The 23,163-nt window shown below is 38.7% G+C and overlaps 1 protein-coding gene across 1 annotated transcript in view; it reads left to right on the top strand.

Annotated features, from left to right (window-relative positions):
* Nucleotides 1-631: 631 nt before the first annotated feature.
* gga1 (golgi-associated, gamma adaptin ear containing, ARF binding protein 1) overlaps nt 632-23,163 on the top strand; it is a 51,043-nt gene continuing 28,511 nt past the window's right edge. The window contains exons 1-7 of the mRNA XM_039655646.2: nt 632-736; nt 1,682-1,766; nt 6,285-6,360; nt 8,521-8,619; nt 12,574-12,697; nt 12,914-13,014; nt 17,249-17,329. Coding sequence (XP_039511580.2) covers nt 694-736; nt 1,682-1,766; nt 6,285-6,360; nt 8,521-8,619; nt 12,574-12,697; nt 12,914-13,014; nt 17,249-17,329 — 609 coding nt within the window. The 5' untranslated portion in view covers nt 632-693. The remainder of the gene's footprint in view (nt 737-1,681; nt 1,767-6,284; nt 6,361-8,520; nt 8,620-12,573; nt 12,698-12,913; nt 13,015-17,248; nt 17,330-23,163) is intronic.

Below are 23,163 nucleotides of genomic sequence, written 5' to 3'. Positions count from 1 at the left end.
AAAAAACATCTAAGTTGTCACCCTGCCTCTCCAAATGCAACACTGACATTATTCAAACGCAATATAAAAGCTTAAAAAGTACTTTGGTGTGCGTTTTATTTTATATTTACCGTTTAATAATGCAATCGCTGCTGTCTGTCCATTGAAGAACATGATGACAGCCCGCGTCTGTTTTGGAACTATTGGGGCTTCCATGAACCACGTGACAGCCTTGCGGCGACATCAGAGCGTGTCGCAACTCTCTGAATACATGGCTCTGGCCTAGCCTACATCACAGGCAGTAGCCTATAATCTTTTGTCATACATTATCAAGCTGAAAAATTTAGATCCATTGAAGGCTAAATTCGGATCTGACAATTCCACATGTCAAGGCATATGAACCAAAATTTGCTTCACAGACAAACCACATTCTTGTGTCACATTTTGCTGTAAAACCACGACTCTACTGCGTCGACCGTGAAGAATAGACTATCAAATGTACCAAAGCCACCATGAAACTTTTAAAGACAAAGTCAGTTAATCTATTTGTACAATTGTAGTTAAATGCACCATATGAAAAAAGTGTGGTTTCACAGTCATGGCCAAATAACCGTAATGTATTGTTTCATTTAATAAAAAATGCAGAAGTACTTCTGTGGTCAGAGATGTCACGTGTTTCATCGCGAGATTTGGGTCTTGTGATCTCGGGTGAAGATGGCGGCTCCGCCTGACGAGCAGAGCTTAGAGTCCCGCATCAGTAAGTCAAACACATTTAAACTACAAATTTATTGCCTTCTAATGTGACAGTGTGAATATCAAGGACATACATTTGCCTAACTTGATGCCTTTGCGAAGGTGTTTCGTTAAACGCAGATGAGGAGTGTCATGTTGTTTGCAGTGGAGTTATTAGCTTGCTAACGACGTTAAACTAGTAAAGTTTCTGACACACTCTTGTTTTTAGTGTGTTTTGTGTGTATATATTTCCTGTTGTGGATTGTGCGTTCTGTGATGGACAGGTAAAGAAGAGTTGTAAAATTGCTAGCTATCTCTTCTTGAGTCAAAAGGGAGGAGTCTCGCAGACTCATATGGTCAATAAAATGTTGAATGAAGACATTCAATGACAGAACATTTTGTTATGCCTATATAATGTAAAGTCTCCATTCAAACCCTATTTCCGTTCTGCCAACCAATATGTCAGTCAAGAAAAGATGATTCATTTGCCGTTTCCTTAAAGGGGCCATATCCGACCTACACTTTTGTCAGTTTTATGCAGCCCACTTGTGATGCAAGCAAGCACAGATGACTTTTTCTGAAAAAGCTAATAATAATAAAATGAAATAAAAAAGAATAGACAACAACGACCTTTTCTACCCTCCAACCTCTTTGAATTATTGTCTTGGACCCTACATCAATAACATTACAAATTGCACTCAGTATTTATTTATTTATTTATTATTTAAAGGTTGTACACAAGTTATTCATATTCTCATAGTCTTTAATGAAAACGTCAAAAGTTGTTCTTCCTGTGATTTCATTTCACTTCTCTCTGCTGACATTTACATGGTCAAACTGCAGTTATTATTGTTATTTTTTTGTCTTATAACTGTTGTTTAACAGTTTTTGTGATCTTTATGCTTGCTTGTTGTCATAGGTTTGTATGTAGTTTTTTTAGTGTTTCAGACTTTTGTTATGTCACCTGTAGACAAGGCTACCAACCCTTTAAATCGAGAAACTGACTGGGAGAGTATTCAACTGTTCTGTGACCAGCTCAGCAATGAACCTGAAGGGTGCGTCAACAATTCAATAATTTTTAAACCTAAATGAATCTGCACAGTAAGGATCCTTTCACACAGAATGTGTTTATGCATTTTACTGATTTACATTTTTTTTATATATAAATGTGCTAGACACGTCTTTGCATCTCACATTTCTAAACACAAAACACTTTCATTGTGAATGTTCCCAGAGACATTCCTGTACATATTGTGCTCACAGAAGCCTAGAGAATGTGAAATTTATGAATGTGTATCTATTGTTGAGCAATTCATAAACCAAGGTACACCATCAGTGGTGTAATGTTGATATCTCACTAGCCTGTTTTCAGTCATTGTAAGCCATAAGCAGGAGCTCAATAGAGTACTGCAGGGATGATGTCAAACTGAAGACTAATTCATGCTGGTTCCATCAAGATTTTCCTATGGGGTTTTATAATGGGGTTTTTCCAAAGTAAAAATAAGGCCTGTAGTTAACATAACTTGACATATTTTAATGTTTCTTCTACAACGTAAACTGCACACACTCACACCCCAAACATTATCTAGTTACTTATTAGAAACGGATGATTTTCTTTTTTTTTCAAATAAAAATGGCAGCTTCAAAATATGTGGTTTCTATATGGTTGTGTATAGCTCTTGAGATTACTAGCCGCTCAGCATTTTCTCTAGCCACAGTTTTGTTGTTGGAGAAATGACTATTTATAGGGGTGCGATGATACACAACAAGACAGTATTTTGACACTATTTTTTAAGAAATCTTCAATGCTGAAATATATGACTGGTATTTTAAAAATAGTATTTTATTTGACTGAGTCAAAAAATGCAAATGCAAAACCAAGTAATCAGTCGATTATTTTCACAAACAATCGAGTAATCAATTACTATATAAAATAAAAAAAAACGTGCAAACACGCATGCCTATAGACTAAACACTTAATTTGCATACATGCTGGCACCATTTTCTCAGGTTCAAATTTTTTAAGATTACACAGAGATGATAATAGGATCGTTTTCAAAAATCGTTTTCAAAGACTAGCACTTTTAAACCTTCAAAGTTCAAAGTTTGCGTTCTCCCTTCTCAGGCCACCAAACGCTGTTGTTGTGTAAATGAACAGCCACAATACATTAAAAGTAATGATTTTTACAACGAAAATGAAAAAATTAAAAACTTACTTAAGCTAGCTAGACAATTACTTTCTTCTAGATCTGCTGTACAGCCAAAACAATTGTTGTTGCACTAATGTCCTGTTATCTGCTTTGAAAAAATCTGTATTGTAAAAAGCGCTATACTTGACTTAATCGTACATATATTTTTTTTGTGGTAATAAAAATAGGCCTAATTTGAACAATAGCCTTCAAAATGACTTAAAATCCAATCTGGTGATTGTTGTTACATTTTACACCATGATCAAATCCTTGTTTAAAGGAACCCTCAACTTTTTTGGACTTTAGCTTATTCACTGTATCCCGAGAGTTAGGCCCCGTCCACACTACTGCGTTTTCGTTTAAAAACTGAGAATTAAAACGAATACGATCTCCGTCCACACCAGCGTTTTGTCTGCGTAATAGAATTGATCTCCGTCCACATTAAAACGACTGAAAACGCAGATCACGTGACCATTCACCAACACTGGGCATGCGCGCGCCGGTGTAAACAGTGGTTGGCGAATCAGGGAAGGACACGTCATGACTGATGACACCCAATCATAGAGCCGAGCGTGAGCCTCTGCGTCATCGTTTGTAAACTCCTCCGTTTTGTCTCGTCCACACTAAAACGCCCTCCGGAGTTTCAAAACGCAGCTGCAGCGTTTCTAAACTTCTCCGTTTTAGGTCTTCGTTTTTCCCGTTTTAGTGTGGACGGGAGGTGCAAACGTAGCAAAAGGTCTCCGTTTTTAAACGAAAACGCAGTAGTGTGGACGGGGCCTTAGATAAGTCCATACATACCTTTTTCATCTCAGTGCGTGCTGTAATGCTGTTTGACGCACCCACCGCTAGACTAGCTTAGCACAAATACTGGTTGTAAATGGTTACAGCTAGCATACTAATCCTAATAAGTGACTAAATAACTCAAATATCCCTATCATTCCTATTTACATGTTGTGATTTGTATAGTCACAGAGTGTACAAATCACAAGGTCATATGAGACACAGCCATCTTTTAACTGATAAATATTGGGAATAGGAACTATATTCTCAGAAGGCGAAGCACTGTTTCTTGGGTGGAGTGATAACCGCAGCACCTGAGACGCACTGTTTTTTCTTCTTTTTTTACCTCTAGGTCCACTCATCTCATTTATTACTGGGGGGATAGAGCGTGTTCGTGACAACACAATACTAACATTACAGGGGAGACATGGAGCCCAGGAACAATTGCAATAGTAGTGACCTTGTTCCTATAATAGTATCACTAACGTTACATTAGATCCAGCTAATGGCACTGTTACAATAGGCTATCATCTAAAAACATAACGGAACACTTACCACTGCAGCCGCTCCACTTTGTCCTGTCTGTGCTATCGATAGGATGGCCGTGTTCTTCAGCACACGTTTCATGGTCCGTGTGGCAAATTCCGTTTTTTTTTTTTTTTTCAAAATAGTCATCCTCAGTGAAAAGTACTGAGCAAACACGATGGTCCTTGATGATCTCTTCAGGTGTGTTTGGATCGATATCCAGAGCAAGTAACTTAGCCATTGATTCATCAGGTCAGCGTTTTTGTTTGGAAATCTATGAAACATCATGGTATTACCTGGTCTCCCCTGTTTATTTTTGCAGCTCTTTACAATACAAAGAACACCTATGATTGTAAACTATTCTTTTCCTATCTATTAATTGCTGACTCCGACTCTAAACAAACTCTCTGCTCCTCACCACGGTGCGTCATAGGTGCTGCGGTTATCACTCCGCCCAAGTAGCAGTGCTTCGCCTTCTGAGAATATAGTTCCCAATCTTTATACAGTTAAAAGTTATCTGCGTCTCATATGACATTGTTATTTGTACACTCTGTGACTATACATATCACAACATGTAAATAGGAAAATGTTTGCGTTATTTTGTCTCTTATTGAGATTAGTATGCAAGCTGTAGCCATTTACATCCAGCCTTTGTGCTAAGCTAGGCAAGCGGTTGGTGCGTCAAACAGAGTTACAGCACGCACTGAGATGAAAAAGGTAAGATGATAGAATTGTAATATTTGGGTGAACTGTCCGTTTAATATTGGTCAAACAACATTTGATTCCAATGTCCAGTTAAGCTTGTAATATTTTGCCATTTCTTTACGATAGAAATGCTACAGCCACTCACTATCATTTCTTGAACAAGTTCATGTGTTTTAAGTTCATCACTTTATTTGCAACCCAAACTTACAGCATATACAGAGATGGATGTGTTAATCGTGTAACATTTTGCTTTGAAACACAAAGCGTGTAAGACTTTATATGCATTCCCAAATGCTTTTTTTGGAAACCCAAACAAACAACCCATGCTGATACTGAGTTTATTAATGTGGTGCAGTATTTACTGTGAATGGAGCCACTCTGAGATGCTAGAAGTAACGCGTAACCTGGCTGCACACATGTAAATAGTTAAAGCGTGGTGCTTCCTCATATATTTATTTAACTGAATATAAAAATTCAGCTTGGCAAAGGGATTAATGAGAATGACTGCCGAAATCCACCCGTATTTGGCAGGTTAGTGGGTGTTAATGTCATTTTCTTGGGTGTGTGTAATTTGTAGAGCTAAATTTTCATGTATTGTGAAGTTATATTTACCACAGTTTATGTTCCTTATTTTACTCATAAATTGAAAAACCCTGTTATAAACCCCCCCCCCCCCCCCCCCCCCCCCAAAAGAAATTCTCAGGGAAGCATTTTTGAATTAGTCGTTTGGGTTTTGACGTCCTTCCTGCATTATTCTATACCTTGCGGAGATATTGGTTTTAATGACTAGAAATCAACTTCTGTCCTGTTAGTGGCAGTTGAGCGAGCTCTCATTACTCTTCTGAAGAACTGACAAGCATTTCGTTTTTCTTTAGCTGATACAAAACCATATGTTTTGTGAGCACAGATTATTATACATGATGATCGATATGATACTTGTTGGGTATAATAATATGACATTTTTTTTAATTTCTCATAAAATGAGAAAGTAGAAGTAGGACCTTTTGTGTTTATATTGAATGTGATCATTTTTGCCATTGTGGCTGTGCATGCTCATAAAACAGTACCAAAGGCAGAAACACACAGTCACAGGGTAAAGTTTCACCTGTCCTTAATTCATTGAGCTTCACATGACAGGAAACATAGAGAAAGCTTAGTAGTCACCCTTCTGCCATTTTTTATCAATGTGTGTGTGTGTCTCTGTGTGTGTGACAGACCTCTGAAAGAAGAGACCTAAGGAAAACATACTTAAAAACATAAAAATAAAATGTATTAGGATCACATATCTTACCTTTGTTGTAATAATTCAACATGTAAATGTTCAAGGGGTCCTATTTTACAGATTGTTCATTTTATTGTGCATTGTGTGTGTAGTCCCCAGTTGGCCACCAGGCTTCTTGCTCACAAGATTCAGTCCCCTCAGGAGTGGGAGGCCATGCAGGCACTCATGGTAAGATTGGCATTCAGGGTGTATCCGAATATGCTGAAACCCTGTTTTATTTGTACTTGAATTTTTGCTTATTTGCTGCTGAATTTTGATTTCATGCATTTATGTGTTGCTAAGATATAAGCCAATTAAATTGTCTGGCATAGCACATTTTGACTAATTGACTTGTTGAACGCATAGTCTAAACTTAATAAAAAACTTAAACACGTCAACAACAGGTTATTGTGAGGATGCACGCAAAGTTTTGTCCAATTCTGCCCATAGGGCGTGCTACATATCAAAACTTAAATCAACAACTGTTTGATCAAGGAAAATTAATTTTGACACGTATCTTCTTTAGGGCAAGTGGTAACCAAGCCATGACAAATTAATATTACAAATAAACCAAAATGCCCACCACGAGCCAATCAAGTTTCAGCAGTTAAAGTCCCCGTGAACCGGAAGTTGCAAACGATTTTTCTCCAGTGCTGTGACGTATTTCCAAGTGAAACGGAATATTGAACAGAGGGCAGGGTTTTACTCTAGCGCTCCTCCTCTCCATCTCTCGCTCATAGCAAACTAACGATTTGAGGGGAGTGGTTAAGCGTTTCCCCACCCAAGTTGTGAAACCTACGTCATCAGAAAAAGAAACCGTTCCAGACCGGAAGTAACTTTTCAGATTTTGATTAAAGATTACCAAGGTAAAACATTTTTTAAATATATTTTTACTTGCACGGATTAATTGTTCACCACAAGACTAGAAATATGCGCTAACAAAGTAAATAGGTTCAATTTTGATTTCACGGGGACTTTAATAACTTGCATTGTGAATGACTGATCATTATGGAATTTAGCGTGTTCAGCATGGTGTTTAATTTGAGTTAACCACAAGTTGGCGCTATTATAGGCTAATTTAATAATTTTAAAAAAAAATCCAATAACTCTAGATAGATCCAAATGACTAGAACAATACATTATTCTTTCCACTGAATCCTTTAGAAATGTTCTATTTATTCTAACCATCAAGTTTTTTAATATTAAGATAAGATTCACCATCATGTTCTTTTTGTCAGAATCCTTTTTCCCTAAAGCATGTTTTACCCCATGAGAAACCTTTTCAATCAGTTAATACTTTCAAAGACTTTTTTTTTTTTTTTAAAGCTGAACTAACTATAGTTTTAGAGTTTTAACAAAAATAGATAGTAAACATGATAAAGTTTTACCATAATTTTTTCTTGCTAGAAGCTGGCATTGTGTAAAAACGACTATTCATCAAGTAAAAATAATACATATTTTCTTTACATCTTTAATACAACTTAATCATTATTTTCAAAATGTTTTCAAATTTGGTTGTCAAGGTTAAAGGCAGAGAATTTTGTTTATATTATGAATTATTAATTCATAAATGTCCTTACATTTTTGGAGAGTTGCAAGACATTTATAATCTTGCCCTGTCATAAAAAGATCCAATTATCTGATATGTTAAGAGACTATTGACCTTGACAAACAGCAGTAGGTTTTTTGACAAAAAGCAAAGTTTTTTTTTTAAAGCTACACTGTGTGATTTTTACCCCCATCTAGCGGTGAAAAGGTATACGACTATCCAGTGAATATTAGTTTCTGTTCCTCTCAATTCCGATTTCGTTTTAACTCCTACGGTGGCCAGTGTAGTCCAAGATTAACATGGCTTCCAGTTTGACCTCGTCCATGAGTGTTAACTCAAACGTAAACGCGAAAGGCGAAGCTTGAATTAATGGGTATGTCCCTCTTTGGCTAATGTACTTTTAAGATGGAGGGACAACATGGCGACCGACATTAGAACCCCTTACCCGTATGTGTTTTCAATGGCATATTATACACTCATAAGAATACTTTATTACTTCAACGAGGTAAATATACATGAGCACATATATTTTTGATAGAACTAAGTGTGTTTAGCTAAGAATAAACTAAAAGAGTTACACAGTGTAGCTTTAATAAATGAATTGATGGGATCTCCCATCAGTAGGTCTCTTCTACAAATTTGTCATAATTCAAATGTTTCTGGGAGTTTTGTTGACAGTTTCATTGATTCAGGGTGTAAATGTTCTGAATGAATTTTACAGCTGATATTGAGAGATGATCTACATAATTATTGTATTATAAATTATGTAAATGTTTGTCACTGTGTGTTTGTGTCCTAAGGTTCTAGAAACCTGTGTGAAGAACTGTGGGAAAAGGTTCCATAATGAGGTGGGGAAGTTCCGTTTCCTGAATGAGCTCATCAAAGTGGTTTCCCCTAAGGTTTGTTTAGTCTCTGTGTATATAAATGAGTAATGTTGCTTAGTTTGAATTCATCCAAAGAATGTTAGTGTAGTCACAATATAGTAGTATAATCATTACAATATAATACCACCTGTCAATAGCCGTGTTTCTATTCCAGATTTGTGCAAAACTTTTGCGATATTTTCATATTGTCGTTATAAAAAAATCTGCTTTCATTAACAGATGTGAAAAAATGAATTTTTTCTTCTTGTGATAAATCATGTCAACGGATGTTAGTAGGTTTAAGTATATCGCACCCAAGTTCACTAGCCATTATTTTTTCAGTTTTAATTGAGGGAGACATTATCCAAGCATTAATGGCAAGGAAAGCACCTTATAATGAGTATGTGTATTAATATAGATCCACAATGATATCATGGGCTGCTTCAATTAAAATGATTTATGTGCAGTTGTAAGTTTACATACAATTTGCAGGATCTGCAAAATATGAATCATTTTAAAGCTGCACTATGCAGTTTTTTTTACCTTAACTGAATAGCTTCGGAGTTATTGCAATGGTTATATGACTGGTTATATGGTTATATTTTCGGGTTGAATGTTGGGCGTCTCGTATCCCCCCCCCCCCCCCCCCCCCTCAGCGGATACCTCATATGTCTACTTTTAAACGAAACAATTAGAAATAAATAGTTTGATTACCTAATCCTTATAGGCGCACACATTCACTACTGCATGAATGACGAGTCAGCTTCGCCATAATCATATTTGCTGCCAGCAGACTTATTAAACACTTGTTCATTAATAAACAATTAAAATATATCCTTGCTGTTGTTTCCCGACACATCCATAATCAATTAGGCTACTGTTGCCAGTGCTTTGCGGCAAGCTTCATGTGTGTTGAGCGCAAGGCATAAATCCCCCCCCCCCCCCCCCCAGTTGCCTATATTTAATTTATTTCACATTTATTTGTTTAGCATTTTTCACAATACAAATCGTTTCAAAGCTGCTTTGCAGAAGATTCATGTTTCTAAATTACAATTTAGAGTGATCTGTTATCAGAGGTGTTTCATTCAGTTTCATTGTCAAACAATTCATTAAGATAAGGCAGAAAAAATGAGCTAATTGTAGTAAAGAATACATGTTGTTAAATGATTTGGAAACATAGAAAACTTTAGCATTGGTGGTTTTTTACATACTCAAAATATGAGTGTGAAAAAGTCAACAAACTGAAAAATAAAATATAAATGTAGGTAATATTATATTGTTAAAATTGGTTACATAAAATTGGTATCGAAAAAGGTATCGTTCAGGAACCGGTATCGAAGTCAAGGTATCAGTATCGAACATTTTATTACGATACCTAGCCCTACTTGTTACAGCTTTCATCCTACTGATAAGGTACCATTATACAGGGGGAGGGGATCAGGCCTTGAGTGCAGAGACATCTCTGCGTGAGTGCTATTTACAACAGTACAAGTACTCCACAGTAGCCGCATTTCCACTGCCGGGCTAGGGCTGGGCCAGAGCTAACAGCGAGCTGAGTTAAGCCAGTGGCCTTGGGCCTCAAGCTAGAGGTCTTCACGGGTCCAAAAATTCATGCCCGACCCGGAAGAGACCCGTAATGTGCTACACCGAACTGACCCGAACCCGTCGTTCATTTCAAAAGTTGGACCCGGACCCGTGCAGACCCGAGAAATGCCATAAATGTACTGCCCGGACCCGACCTGGACCCGTCTATTATTTGAAAACTGGACCCGAACCCGGCAGGAAGACACAAACCCGACTGGACCCGATTGTCACATATTATTTCACACGAGTTGCGAAAAATAAAACTTTTTGTCTTACCTAATTTTAGTAGTCGTCGTCTCACTTCCTGACGTTATCTGACTGACTGTGATGCATTGCAAGCCACCGACAAGAAAGTTCTATCCATGTTGTTTCTCTCGTTTTTCCAAGCTTAATCCACTCATTATTTTAGCTTTAAAAGTCCACTTGATGTCACGGTGATGGATGAAAAATGCAGCCTTGCACATGCACATTCTGACTCGAGTTAACTCGCATAATAAATTTAACTGTTTGCCCTTTTGAACTATAATAACGATTGCTTGTTCAGCTTGAACATATCTGTGCTCTCTGCACTTCATTGAGTCTGAATCTGACCACCAAAACTTTAAGATTAAACAAGACGGTTCTTTTATATTATTATAAACATTGGAGAAAATGCAAAGCGCGGTTTGGCGGAAGCTCTGCTCTGGTTGCCATAGAAACATGACACGCGCTTGAGATTGCACTCCAATCGCACGTGTATTACCAGCCCGTTCTCAGCGCGTGTTATATTAACGATAACGGGTGCCATGTGAGTAGTATTTCGCCGTTTTGTTATACAGCGCGTCCTATATGACGCTAAAGGATGAGACTGCGTTGGTATTACACACAATGTTAAACAGACCCGGGACCCAAAGTAATATATTCGGACCCGACCCGGACCCGGCTGCTCATTTAAAATATAGACCCGAACCCGTACGGGTCCCGGGTCGGGTCCGGGGTCGACGGGTCTCGGGTGCACTGTGAAGACCTCTACCTCAAGCACCGGGCTTGCGTTTCCACTGCCGGGCCAGTAGCCCCACAACGCTGCCCTAAACCCCGCCCCTAACACGCCTTTCTGGATCAAACGTCATACAACCCAGCCCATATCAGTGGGTATTATGAATTAATTTATTTTTTAAGTTAGGAAGATAACATGTATATTAACTCACCGGCCGTGGCTGCAATAGTGTCCCGATTGTCTCGCGAGACGTCACTAACAGAGGGACGGTGATCCAGCACACCGTCTATCGAACCATGGAAAAATCCTTCTCTGAACTCCGCTTTGTCCATTGTGCATTTTAATCGCCTTGTACAATACTGTGCCCGCAACTTTTTTATTTTTTCCTGAACTTGAAGCGTTACTCGCTGAATGTTTAGCTTAGAAAGTTCAGCATCGATGTATTTTGTAATATCCTTGTTTCTTCACACGGCGTGACGTCGAACAAATTGACATCCTACCCTTTCTTCTGCCCAAATGCTCAGAAGAGCTGTGGTATCCTTGACAGACCAGTACAGGCAATTCTCCATTTCAAGCAGCGATTTTTTATTTTATTTTTTTTTTTGTGCGATATTGCTTCAGATCATAACGTTCCATAACACAGAACACAGATAAACTCTGCCTTCGAGCTGGCCCGCTCTGGCCCAAGGTATTCGACGGGCCAGAAATCCTGGCTGTTGGCCCCGAGTAAGCCCCGATCAAGCCCCGGAAGTGACGGTGGAAACGCGACTAGCCCTGGCACTTACTAGCACGGCTCGGCACTGGCCCGGCAGTGAAAACGCGGCTAGTGACTCTAGAGGTCACAGTTTGACAAAAACGGAAATCCTGCATAGTGCTGCTTTAACAAAAGGATCATAAAAGTTGCGTCTTGTTTTTTAGTACTGACCTGAATAAGCTATTTAACTTAACAGATGTTTAAAACTGAATGAAAAATAAGTCAAAAAAATTGACTCACATTTGTAGTACATAAAATCCAGAGATGGTGTAAACTAATGTTAAGATTGTCTGGCAAGCCACCCACACTGGATTTGTGGTACAAACCCCAGGTAATTTGTCAGAGAGTTGGTTTTCCCCCTAATCTGCATACACCACTACGTCCAGCGATGACAAATGTATGCATTTATTGCATATCCTTATTTGTTCAAACCTGAATATATTGCATGAGGAACTCGAAGAACTGGAAAAACATGAAATCCAAAGATAAGGCATTAGAGTAAGAGGGTGATATGTCGGAACTATTCCTTAAACTTGTGTGGAATGCAGAATATTTCTTAAATGTGATTCTAATTAACATAACTAATCAGTTATGTTAATTTGTTGGATTGCACATACAAACACTAGCCCCTAAAGCATTTGTCAATAACTCTCCCTTTACCCTGCTTCTGTTACAGTATCTTGGTTCTCGAGCCCCAGAACCAGTGAAGAAAAAAGTTTTAGAAATGATGTACAGCTGGACTGTGAGTTTACAAGAAGAGACAAAGATTTTGGATGCTTATCAGATGCTTAAGAAACAAGGTAACCTGATGTGCAGGGTCCTGATCTGTCATGACTGACATACACATTTAGCTACACAGCTGATATTTGTATGTTCAATGGAAAAAAAATGTGCTTTTTGAGATTTGTATTTTCATGAGTGCTGTTAAAAGTAACGATAAGGAAACGTGTATATGTGTAGTAATGTTCTCTTGTGGAACTCGCAGTGTTAATGATGTGGTTTTGGTCTCTTTCCAGGTATTATTAAGCAGGATCCAGATCTTCCTGTTGACAAGCCCTGTCCTCCTCCACCGCCTAGGCCCAAGAACGCCATCTTTGAGGATGAGGAGAAATCAAAGGTAGTTGATATGCACTAATGCTGTTTAAAGAGCTCCTATCATAGCATTTGAAATGTTCCTATTTTATTTTAGGAGTTCCCAAAAACAGTTTAACCTGCATGCAAGTATAAAAAACACTTTATTTGTCTTAAGGCCCATACACACCGGGACGAATATCAGCGCGCGTTATTCGTCAGGGTTTTTCAAAGCGTTTTTTGTGTTCACACCCAAGCGTTTTTCGCTGACGATGAGCCGAGTGAACATGCAAATTCATTCCCTGACATTAAATGGCGCTTAATGTAAAACAGAAATAATAATAGAATATACTAGGGTGATCATATTCATGTCTCAATGTTTTATTATGACAGATTTAAAAAAAATGAATGAAATAATGATAGAAATAATGTCTTCTGTATTAGAAAAATAAATATATAAATAATAAATAACTAAAAGAAATGCCTCCAAATGTAAAAAAAAATAGCTCTCACAAACTTACAAAAACGAACTAACAAAATCTATTTATATCTTTAGTTTTCATCGTTCTTATCCCGTTTTTCTTCCTCATCCACCTTGTCCATCTATATTTTGCTGTAGAACTGATCTTTCCCAGCAGTTTTTTTGAAAACCAGGACATTTTCATCACTTAAAAACAGCCAGGACAGGACGTGGAAACAGGACATGTGTAACGCAAAGTTGAGATGTTGCCCAGAGATAAAAACATGGCACTAGTTGTCGGATGAACAGATGCACGAGAGACGAGAGTTGTCGTATTTCCCCGCGTTTAATAAAACCACTCAAACGTTACACTCGTCATCATACATGGGGATCGAGCGAGAAAAAAAAAACACAAACAAACATCTGGTCACAATAGAAAAATAAAATAAAGAATACAAAGAGTCGGCAGAGCGGTTATCTCCTCTCCTCACTTGTCAAAATCTAACTGACACTACGAACACTATGCGCAGTTCTCATCTCAACTCAGATTTCTATAAAGCACAAAGTGACCGTTTTACACATGTCCCGGGAAAACAGAACTGTTGGTCACCCTATACTACACTATTATTACAGAAATACTAATATAAATATAGCTCTTTATGCTCCTAGACCAGCAGCTCAACATTCATCTTGCCCATAGGTATCTTATCTCTTCTTCGCTCGGCAAGACCGTGTTTGAGCGCCCCCAAGTTGTGTTTTACTGTAACTTCAGAAGTACCAGACACATAAGCAAACCCGCCAATCTCGTTGGTCGGATAGGTTTTGACGCGGCGCGTCAAACCAAAAAACCGTCAAACCGTTTTTTTAAACATGACGCTTTTACGCGCGCGAAATTCGTCCCGGTGTGAACAGGCCTTTATAATATGCATTTATTTTTAACTGATTTGCTCAATGACTCTCAAATGATTCGTTCGACGATTCATTTTCCCAAACACCTCCTTTGAGTGACGCGAATCTGCGGCGATTGGTCAAATGACCCAGTTAGTTGGGCAACGGAACGCCCATAACCAGGATTATAGCTTGTCAAGTGTTGAAAATTGTATATAGTGTTTGAAAAAACGTGCCAGAAAAAGTGCACTTTCCACACGGTCCCTTACTCCGTCAAGAGCGAGCTTTCCCAGCGAAACTCACATTGCGGGGGCTTTTGAAGGGCAGTGCTTATTATATAGAGCGAAGTCATATTTAGCTAAGTCGTTTAGGAGGTAATTGCCATTTTTCAATGAATGTCTGGTGAATATCAAAAACAAAACTAACTTTACCCCGCTTAGAAGCTGCGTGGAGTGTACACAACACACAACATAATATAACTATATTGTGCATGCTACAGAAAACATAACAGCAAACATTATTAATATTACTTACGGATTGTGATTCGGAGGAGGATGAACCTGATCCATATACACTGGATACTGAGCCCTCCTTCAGGAACAACCGGCTTGTGAATCAACACATTTGAATTAATTTAGGTTTTTGAATTTTAAATGATTCGTCATTAAAATGATGAACAAAAGGTTCGGGCGTTGCAAGTATGAACTCTGACCACTGATTCTTCACATTTTCGTCCCTGGACAATGGAAACAAGTGGCTGAACTGTCTTTGCAATGTAGAACGTATTCTCGGCATGATGCGATTCAGCTGAAGTATTTGAATGTGTTCTAGACATCACTTCAAGTCTGCGCGCGCAGTTGTTGGGAGCGGGGATTCAAATTCTCGAAATCAAAAACAGTCTGTACCCACTTCTGAATCCAGCGATCCCTTCGTCATGATCCAGAACTCTTCATTAATGGAGAACCGATTAATGTTGTTAAGGAAATCAAGTACTTAGGTCTTCTATTTGACAACAAAATTACTTTCATTCCTCATTTGAAATCACTAAAGAACAGGTGTCTTAAAGCTATGAATATAATGAAAGTATTAGCAAAAACAAAATGGGGAGCAGATTACATTGTTCTTTTGAGACTCTATAGAACACTAATTCGTTCCCGGCTGGACTACGGAAGCATAATATATGATTCGGCGAGAAAATCATATAAGCAGATGCTGTACATCATCAGGGCTTACGACTTGCCTTGGGAGCATTTAGAACTTCGCCAGTGCAAAGTTTGTACATTGAAGCTAATGAACTTTCACTTCAAAATAGACGATTGAAACTCTCACTCCAATATGCTGTCAAAATAAAGGCAAATAAATCCAATCCAGCCTATTCTTCAGTCTTCAACCCACAATTTACTCCTTTGTATGAGAGCAAACCTAAAAGCATCAGATCCTTTGGTATTCGTATTAAACCACATTTGGAGAACTTGAATATAAATGTAAACATTTTAAACCAAATACAATTCAATTCTATATCTCCCTGGAAATTAAAGAACCCGAATATCAATTTGGATTTGGCTAATCAGAGGAAAGGAGTGACTCACCAAAATGTATATAGACAGCAATATTTGGACATAAGAAACCAATTCCCTTTTCACGTACCTATATTCACAGATGGTTCGAAGGTGGAAAATAGTGTAACGGCAGCAATGGTGACTGGACATCAATGCTATGGAATCTGTATTCCAAAACAATGCTCAATCTTCTCTGCTGAAGCACGTGCTTTACTTTTAGCTTTGGGGTATATCAAAAATACACTACAAAAAATGCTATAATTTTTACAGACTCTACATCTTGCCTTCAAGCAATGGATACTTTAAAAATTGATCACCCTTTGGTGGATTGCATCTTAGCCAAAGTGGATAATCTACAAAATTAGTTCTTCAGTATTATTTTTTGCTGGGTTCCAGGACATGTTGGACTTTCAGGAAATGAACGAGCTGATGCCGCTGCTAAGGAAGCTCTTAATCAGGAAGTTAATGATTGTCAAATTCCTCCATCAGATATTATTAACCGATATATTTTAAATAAGTGGCAAGAAGAGTGGAATATGTGCAAGAACAATAAGTTGTATGAAACTCATCCGGAAATAACAAACAGACTTTCTACCAATTTTAAAACTAGATTTGACCAAGTGGTCTACACCAGATGCCTAATGGGTCATACAAGTTTGACCCATGCTTTTTTGCTTAAAGGTGAAGACCCAACTTTATGTATGTTTTGTAAAATTCCCTTATCTGTCAAACATTTTTTATTAGATTTTCCTGGACTTAACGCAAGCAGAAGGCTCTTTTATGAAGTTACTTTTTTGAAGGACATATTTAATGAGATTATGCCTGAAAAGGTTCTGGATTTTTTATCATATGTTAATTTAAAAAAATATATTGTATAATATGACTTCTTGTTTATATTTGTTTTGTTTTTGTTGTATTTATATGATATTTGTATTTTTGTAAATGATTTTTTTGCCATGAAAATAGCTCTGACTGCTGACATGGCATGAAATAAAATAATTTGAATCTGTTGGGAGCGGCCAATGACCTATCTACGTCACGATGTAACAGCTAATGACTCGTTTCGAAAACAATTCATTTCATAGACTCAGAGTCGACTCTCACTTTTGAAAGACAATAACTCTATGTACGGTGCACTTTCAGATATAAATCTTTGCAAGATGTTTTTCATTCCCTTAGAGCTATATTCCACACTACATGAACAGTCATTTTCAAAAATCCATGATAGGTGCTCTTTAAATTGATGATTTATTTTCTATTGTGATATTCTATATGTTTTTAAACTATGAGCCAGTTTTAAGATGAGTCCTGGTGCATTTTCTCTTAATGTATTTTTTTTCTCTGTCCTGTACTTTCTTCCTCCGATTCAATAGATGTTGTCCCGTCTTCTGAATAGCTCTCACCCTGAGGACCTACGGGCAGCAAACAAACTCATCAAAGAAATGGTCCAGGAGGTGAGCAGATTTGTATGTCTTAGATATTTTATTTACTCATAGTATCTTTTTCCCAGAACAGCAATGTGCAAAAATGATACAATAATGCCAGCAAATGGTCTATTCACACCAAAAGCAAAAGCTATATCTGTCACTCTGAAAAAAAAAAAAAATGTGAGTACAATAGATGCTGCAACACAGAATTCACCTTTCAGAAGAACAGAAGCAGGAAATGCAAGTTCAAAACTTTTAGCACACACAAACAACCTCTCACATTTAAGTAGCATTATGATCATGACCTGAGTGCTAGGGCTGGGGTAAACGATTATTAACTAAACGATTAGTTGGGCGATTATTTTATCGATTAGTCGACTAATCTAATGACTAATTGGACGACTAATACAAAGAATATTTTTTCTGCTGCTCAATTAATAAAAAAAAAACAATATCTCAAATAAATACTAGCATACTGAATCAAGAAACTATAAGCTGGCTAACGTTAGTCTAATGTTATGTATTTGAACACCATCATTATAACTCTACAACCGCCAAAACTGTGTTATTAAAATATTTTTTACAAACATTTTTTATCATAGAGAATGTTTAAATATTAATATCAGCTGAGGAGGGAAACGGAGGCGGAGTTAGTGGTGCGATCGGAGACTGCTACTGATGGAGATGAATCGGGAGAGGTTTCTGCACCTACTGATCAGAGCGCGTGCTGACACGGAGTAAAGCCTTGTTTATACTCGACACGTCCGCACGAGCGCGAATGTGCGCACGGCAAAAATGACGCGTTGGGTGCGCAAGACCAGGAAGACTGTGGCTGGCTGTGTGTACGCCTTTTTTTTTTTCAAGCCGAATCTGCCCGAGCTTGTACGTCTCACCACACCGGCACCCAGTTTGTGCATCTAAATTGCTATTTTTTTTTCTTAAGGGTTTCTTTACTGTGTGTGATTCATTTAATGGATAGCACATTCACTTCTAGTTGTCTTCGTCCTCTATTCTGCAATGTTTCGGTCTCCCACACAAAAATATGACGTCGACGCAATTTTGACGTCGAATCATCGACGCGCCGCTACAGCACTACTGAGTGGTCACAAGAAGAATCACTCTGTGATAGAAAAAAATGGAAATATAGTTGGCGTTTAAGTTGATGTTTTTCAAAACAGGTCTGCAAAATGTGCAAATATATAGTATTAAGAGCACTGACTGTGTACAGTGTCAGTTTTAACCCTCTGGGGACCAAGGGCTATTTGGGGTCCTTGAGATGTTCTGACATGGCCTGACATCTGTGTTTTTTTTCAACTGCTTATAAACACATTAATGGCACAGGTGAAATTACACTATATTTAGCAGAAACAGGGCAACCATAATTTATGAGCAACACGTTTGTACATGTTTGTATTTTTGAGAGAATATTGTTTATGTGTGGTTATTGTAAAAACTAAAAATGAAAGTTCCTGAAATAAGGCCACAAAACACATACAATACACATACACATATTTGACTCCTAACTAATGTTAGCAGTGGCAGTGAGATCCATCTTTTCGCACTGGTGACAAGTGAGGGACTCCTACACAAACATTACAAACCCTGCAAATATTTAGTGATGTTCAAGAAGGAAGCATCCGTTAAGGATGGAACTGGATGTAAATTGGTGTAAATTGTTAAAAAAAAAAAAATTTGATTAATTTAGTCCTGCCCCTCAGAGGCTAAAAAAGATATTAGCATGTAAAACAAAATAATAAAAATGTAAACATCACCATCATCTTGCTCAAAAATATACCCCTGGCTCTTAATGCATCGTGTTGCATTCTTGAGCATTACCTTGCAAATACCTTTTTCTCTTTCCTCCTCAATATATTTTTCACTGTGTGAGAACATGTGGAGTGAGAGCGGAATGGCTTGTGGAACGTAGCAACAGTAACTAAGAGGGACAGGTCTTTTTACAAAGTCTTTAAATGTTTGTGGTCTCGGCCGGACTCGACTCGGACTCGGATGTTAAGGACTCGGACTCAAGTCCAACTCGGCCTTCTTTGGACTCGGACTCGACTCGGACTCGACTAAGGTGGACTCGGACCCAACTCTATTTATGACATATGTTATGCGCCGACACAGCCGCATCGAACCACAGACATCATGCATCGAACTCAAATCTATGATCGAACTTCCACTGTAAACAGGGAGCGGCGCTTTTATAAGGGCTGCAAAATGTGTGCCAACCGGGAATGAACAATTCACAAATGATAATTTGGTAATAATATGATAATAAGAGCGCGCCAGGAGCGTTCACAGCCGAGGGGACCGACGTTGTTGTCATGGCCGTAAAAGACAGAGAAGTGACGTTGCATGGTGATAAGTAATGTCCTTATACATATGTGTCTTGTTACTAATTGGCCAAACAGGTCTGATCCGTCATTACTACAATTAGCCTGAAAAATTTGGGTAGCCTAAATGTGTAAGCTTGAAGTGTTAATATTTTTCCTTGTTATAATGTATGATTTACAAAAATAAAAATGGCTGCATCTGTGTTGATGAGAGAATCAAAGTCTATGCGCGTTGTGCACAAGCTTCATAATGGCCAAGCATGCGCCCTTAAAATAGCATTATTAACAACGTGCAAAGCGCCACTGACTTTAGACTAGTTTTTTTTGCATTATATGGCAAGTTAGTCTTTGTTTGTTGTTGCTGGTATACGTTGCAAATAGAGGGGCGGCCAAATTGTTTTTGCCTAGAGCGAGGGAAGTGCACGCGCCGGTCCTGGCTGTAAACACTTGATGATGCGAGCGAAATACCGGAGTGAACATGGAGTGAACTTCAGTTTGAAAAACCCCGGAATGTTCTCCATAACGGAGTGAATTGCATCCCTTGTCTCGTTTCCCATTTCTGCGGTCGTTTCAGTTTTCGATTTCTCTAACCTACAATGTAAAACTCGGCTCTCAGCCCGCCCTCTGTTCGTTGATTGGCCAGCTGTTTTCAGACCGGTGGAAAACTGAAAGATAGGCTGCTATCTCAAGGTGCGTTCCATTCGACCGTAAGTGGACTACGAAGTGGACTTCACAGGGTATTTCGCCATCTTAAGTGAGATTCCAATTCGACGGGAACGAACATGTTCAGTTCAAAGGGCACTGCAAACGGCATAGGGAATAAGGGAACATCGATACATCACTTCACAGGAAGTCAGTGAAGTCCACTTCAACTGATATACCGTGTTCAGGGACTAGGGAGCAGTGAACACTGCATAGGGACCCGGTCGAATGGAACGCACCTTCAGACTGACTACAGGAGCGAAATGAAATTAGCGGAAGTAGGAAGTCTGACGTAGTCAGGCTATACCTTGCTTAGTCGTTGGACCATTTTCCCCTAGTTTTTTTGTAAGTAGGCAATTAAGATAAGGAAATTAAGTTTCTAGATAAATAGTCAAGGGTCAGATCAAAGATATATTGGAGGCTCACTGCCTTTTTTATGTATTTTTTAATATACACTGGGACCTTAAAAGTATTTAGTCAGCCACTGATTGTGCTGGTTCTCCTACTTAGAATAATGAGAGAGGTCTGTAATTTTCATCATAGGTACACTTCAACTATGAGAGACAAAATGAGAAAAAAATCCAGGAAATCACATTGTAGGAATTTATTTGTAAATTATGGTGGAAAATAATTATTTGGTCTCCCACAAACCAGCAAGATTTCTGGCTCTCACAGACCTGTAACTTCTTCTTTAAGAAGCTCTTCTGTCCTCAACTCGTTACCTGTATTATTGGCGTCTGTTTGAACCCGTTATCTGTATAAAAGACACCTGTCCACAGCCTCAAAACACTCACACTCCAAACTCAACCATGGCCAAGACCAAAGCTTGGAGTGAAAAAAATCAACTATGGGAGCAATTGTAAGAAAATGGAAGACATACAAGACCACTGAAAAATCTCCCTCGATCTGGGGCTCCATGCAAGAGCTCATCCTGTGGGGTCAAAATGATCATGAGAACAGTGAGCTAAAATCCCTGAACTACACGGAGGGACCTGATGAATGACCTGCAGAGAGCTGGGACCAAAGTAACAAAGGCTACCATAAGTAACACACTACACCGAGAGGGACTCAAATCCTGCAGTGTCAGGCGTGTCCCCCTGCTTAAGCCAGTACATGTTAGGGGTGGCACGGTACATGAAAAACATCCGAACCGTTCAGTTCGCTTGTCTCGGTTCGGAGCGTGTGTGCGTCTCACGGTTCAACGCATGCGCAATGTAGCCTCGTGCCCGTATGTGACGTGTGTTTTCTTTTCGCGCGACATAAGCTTGTTCGACTTGAACTGGCGCTGCACAGAGCAATCGGTGAAACTAGCGCGAGAGCAACGGCTCTGTATGCTTTTCAATCACTTTCGCGGTATTTGATGTCATTACCGATCGCTCCGTGCAGCGGCGGTTCAAGTAGGTAAACATGCCAGTAAAAGTGGAGTATGGAGCGCTGCAGGTCACGGCACGCGGAGAAATGTCAAGTGGAAGAGATGAGGGAGTTGGAGGATGCGCCAGCATTATATAAGTCTATGGTATAAGTCCAGTGTGTGGGAGCATTTTGAATTTCATTTTATGATATTTAAATATAACGCTACAGTGGGACTTATGTTTAGATAACAGCTTCAGTCATATGTTTCCAAGTCCTGCACTTTAATTTCAAGTGAAAAAAGTACCCTCACTCTTAGGGAATAGATGCATTGTTGATACTGTTTTTGTGTTGAGGTTGAACTTATGTTTCACTTTATGTTTATGGCCTTTGCTATTGCTATAGCTAATTATAGGCAATGGTTCATGTATATTGACTTATTTATAAAAGACAGTGTTTTAAGAGTTCCTCTCTTTTTCTTTTAAAAGATAGAATTTTTGTAAGAGCTACAATAGTTGGCAGTTGATAAATGCAAGTTAATTTCTTTGTGTAAATAAGATTTGTGTGATAAAAATGCACAAGTTCTTGTAGAGATAGTGAAACACATTCTCCTTTTTTTGCCAAATAAATGAAAAGCATGTCAATGTCTTCTCTCTTGCTGTATCAAAATCTCACCTAGTTTTCCTCTGAGATAGTCCCAAAACGTGCCTAAAATCAAGTGAAATTCAGTTTGTGTATGATTGCATGAATATATACAAGAATGTATACAAGAACCGTATATGAATGTATACAAGAACCGTACAGAACCGAAAACCGTGACTCTAAAACCGTGATACAAACCGAACCGTCAGTTTTGTGAACCGTGCCACCCCTAGTACATGTCCAGGCCCGTCTGAAGTTTGTCAGAGAGCATATGGATGATCCAGAAGAAGATTGGGAGAATATCATGTGGTCAGATGAAACCAAAATAGAACATTTTGGTAAAAACTCAACTCGTCGTGTTTGGAGGAAGAAGAATGCAGAGTTGGATCCCAAGAACACCATACCTACTGTGAAGCATGGGGAGGAAACATGCTTTGGGGCTGTTTTTCTGTAAAGGGGACAGGAAAACTGATCCGTGTTGAGGGAAGAATGAATGGTCCCATGTATCGTGAGATTTTAAACCAAAACCTCCTTCCATCAGTGAGAGCCTTGAAGATTGAACATGGCTGGATCTTCCAGCATGACAATGATCCCAAACACACCGCCCAGGCAACAGAGGAGTGGCTCCGTAAAACGCATTTCAAGGTCCTGGAGTGGCCTATACAGTCTCCAGACCTCAACCCCATAGAAAATTTGTGAAATACGTGTTGCCCAGCGACAGCCCCAAAACATCACTGCTCTAGAGGAGATCTGCATGGAGGAATGGGCCAAAATACCAGCTACAGTGTGTGCAAACCTGGTGAAGACTTATGGCGCTTTTCCACTGCATAG

This window comes from Pimephales promelas, chromosome 8 (genome assembly GCF_988280905.1).
Source record: "Pimephales promelas chromosome 8, fPimPro1.hap1.1, whole genome shotgun sequence".
Taxonomy (NCBI): domain Eukaryota; kingdom Metazoa; phylum Chordata; class Actinopteri; order Cypriniformes; family Leuciscidae; genus Pimephales; species Pimephales promelas.
The sequence above is the reverse complement of the archived record's forward strand: the minus strand, read 5'-3'. Positions and strand labels throughout refer to the sequence as shown.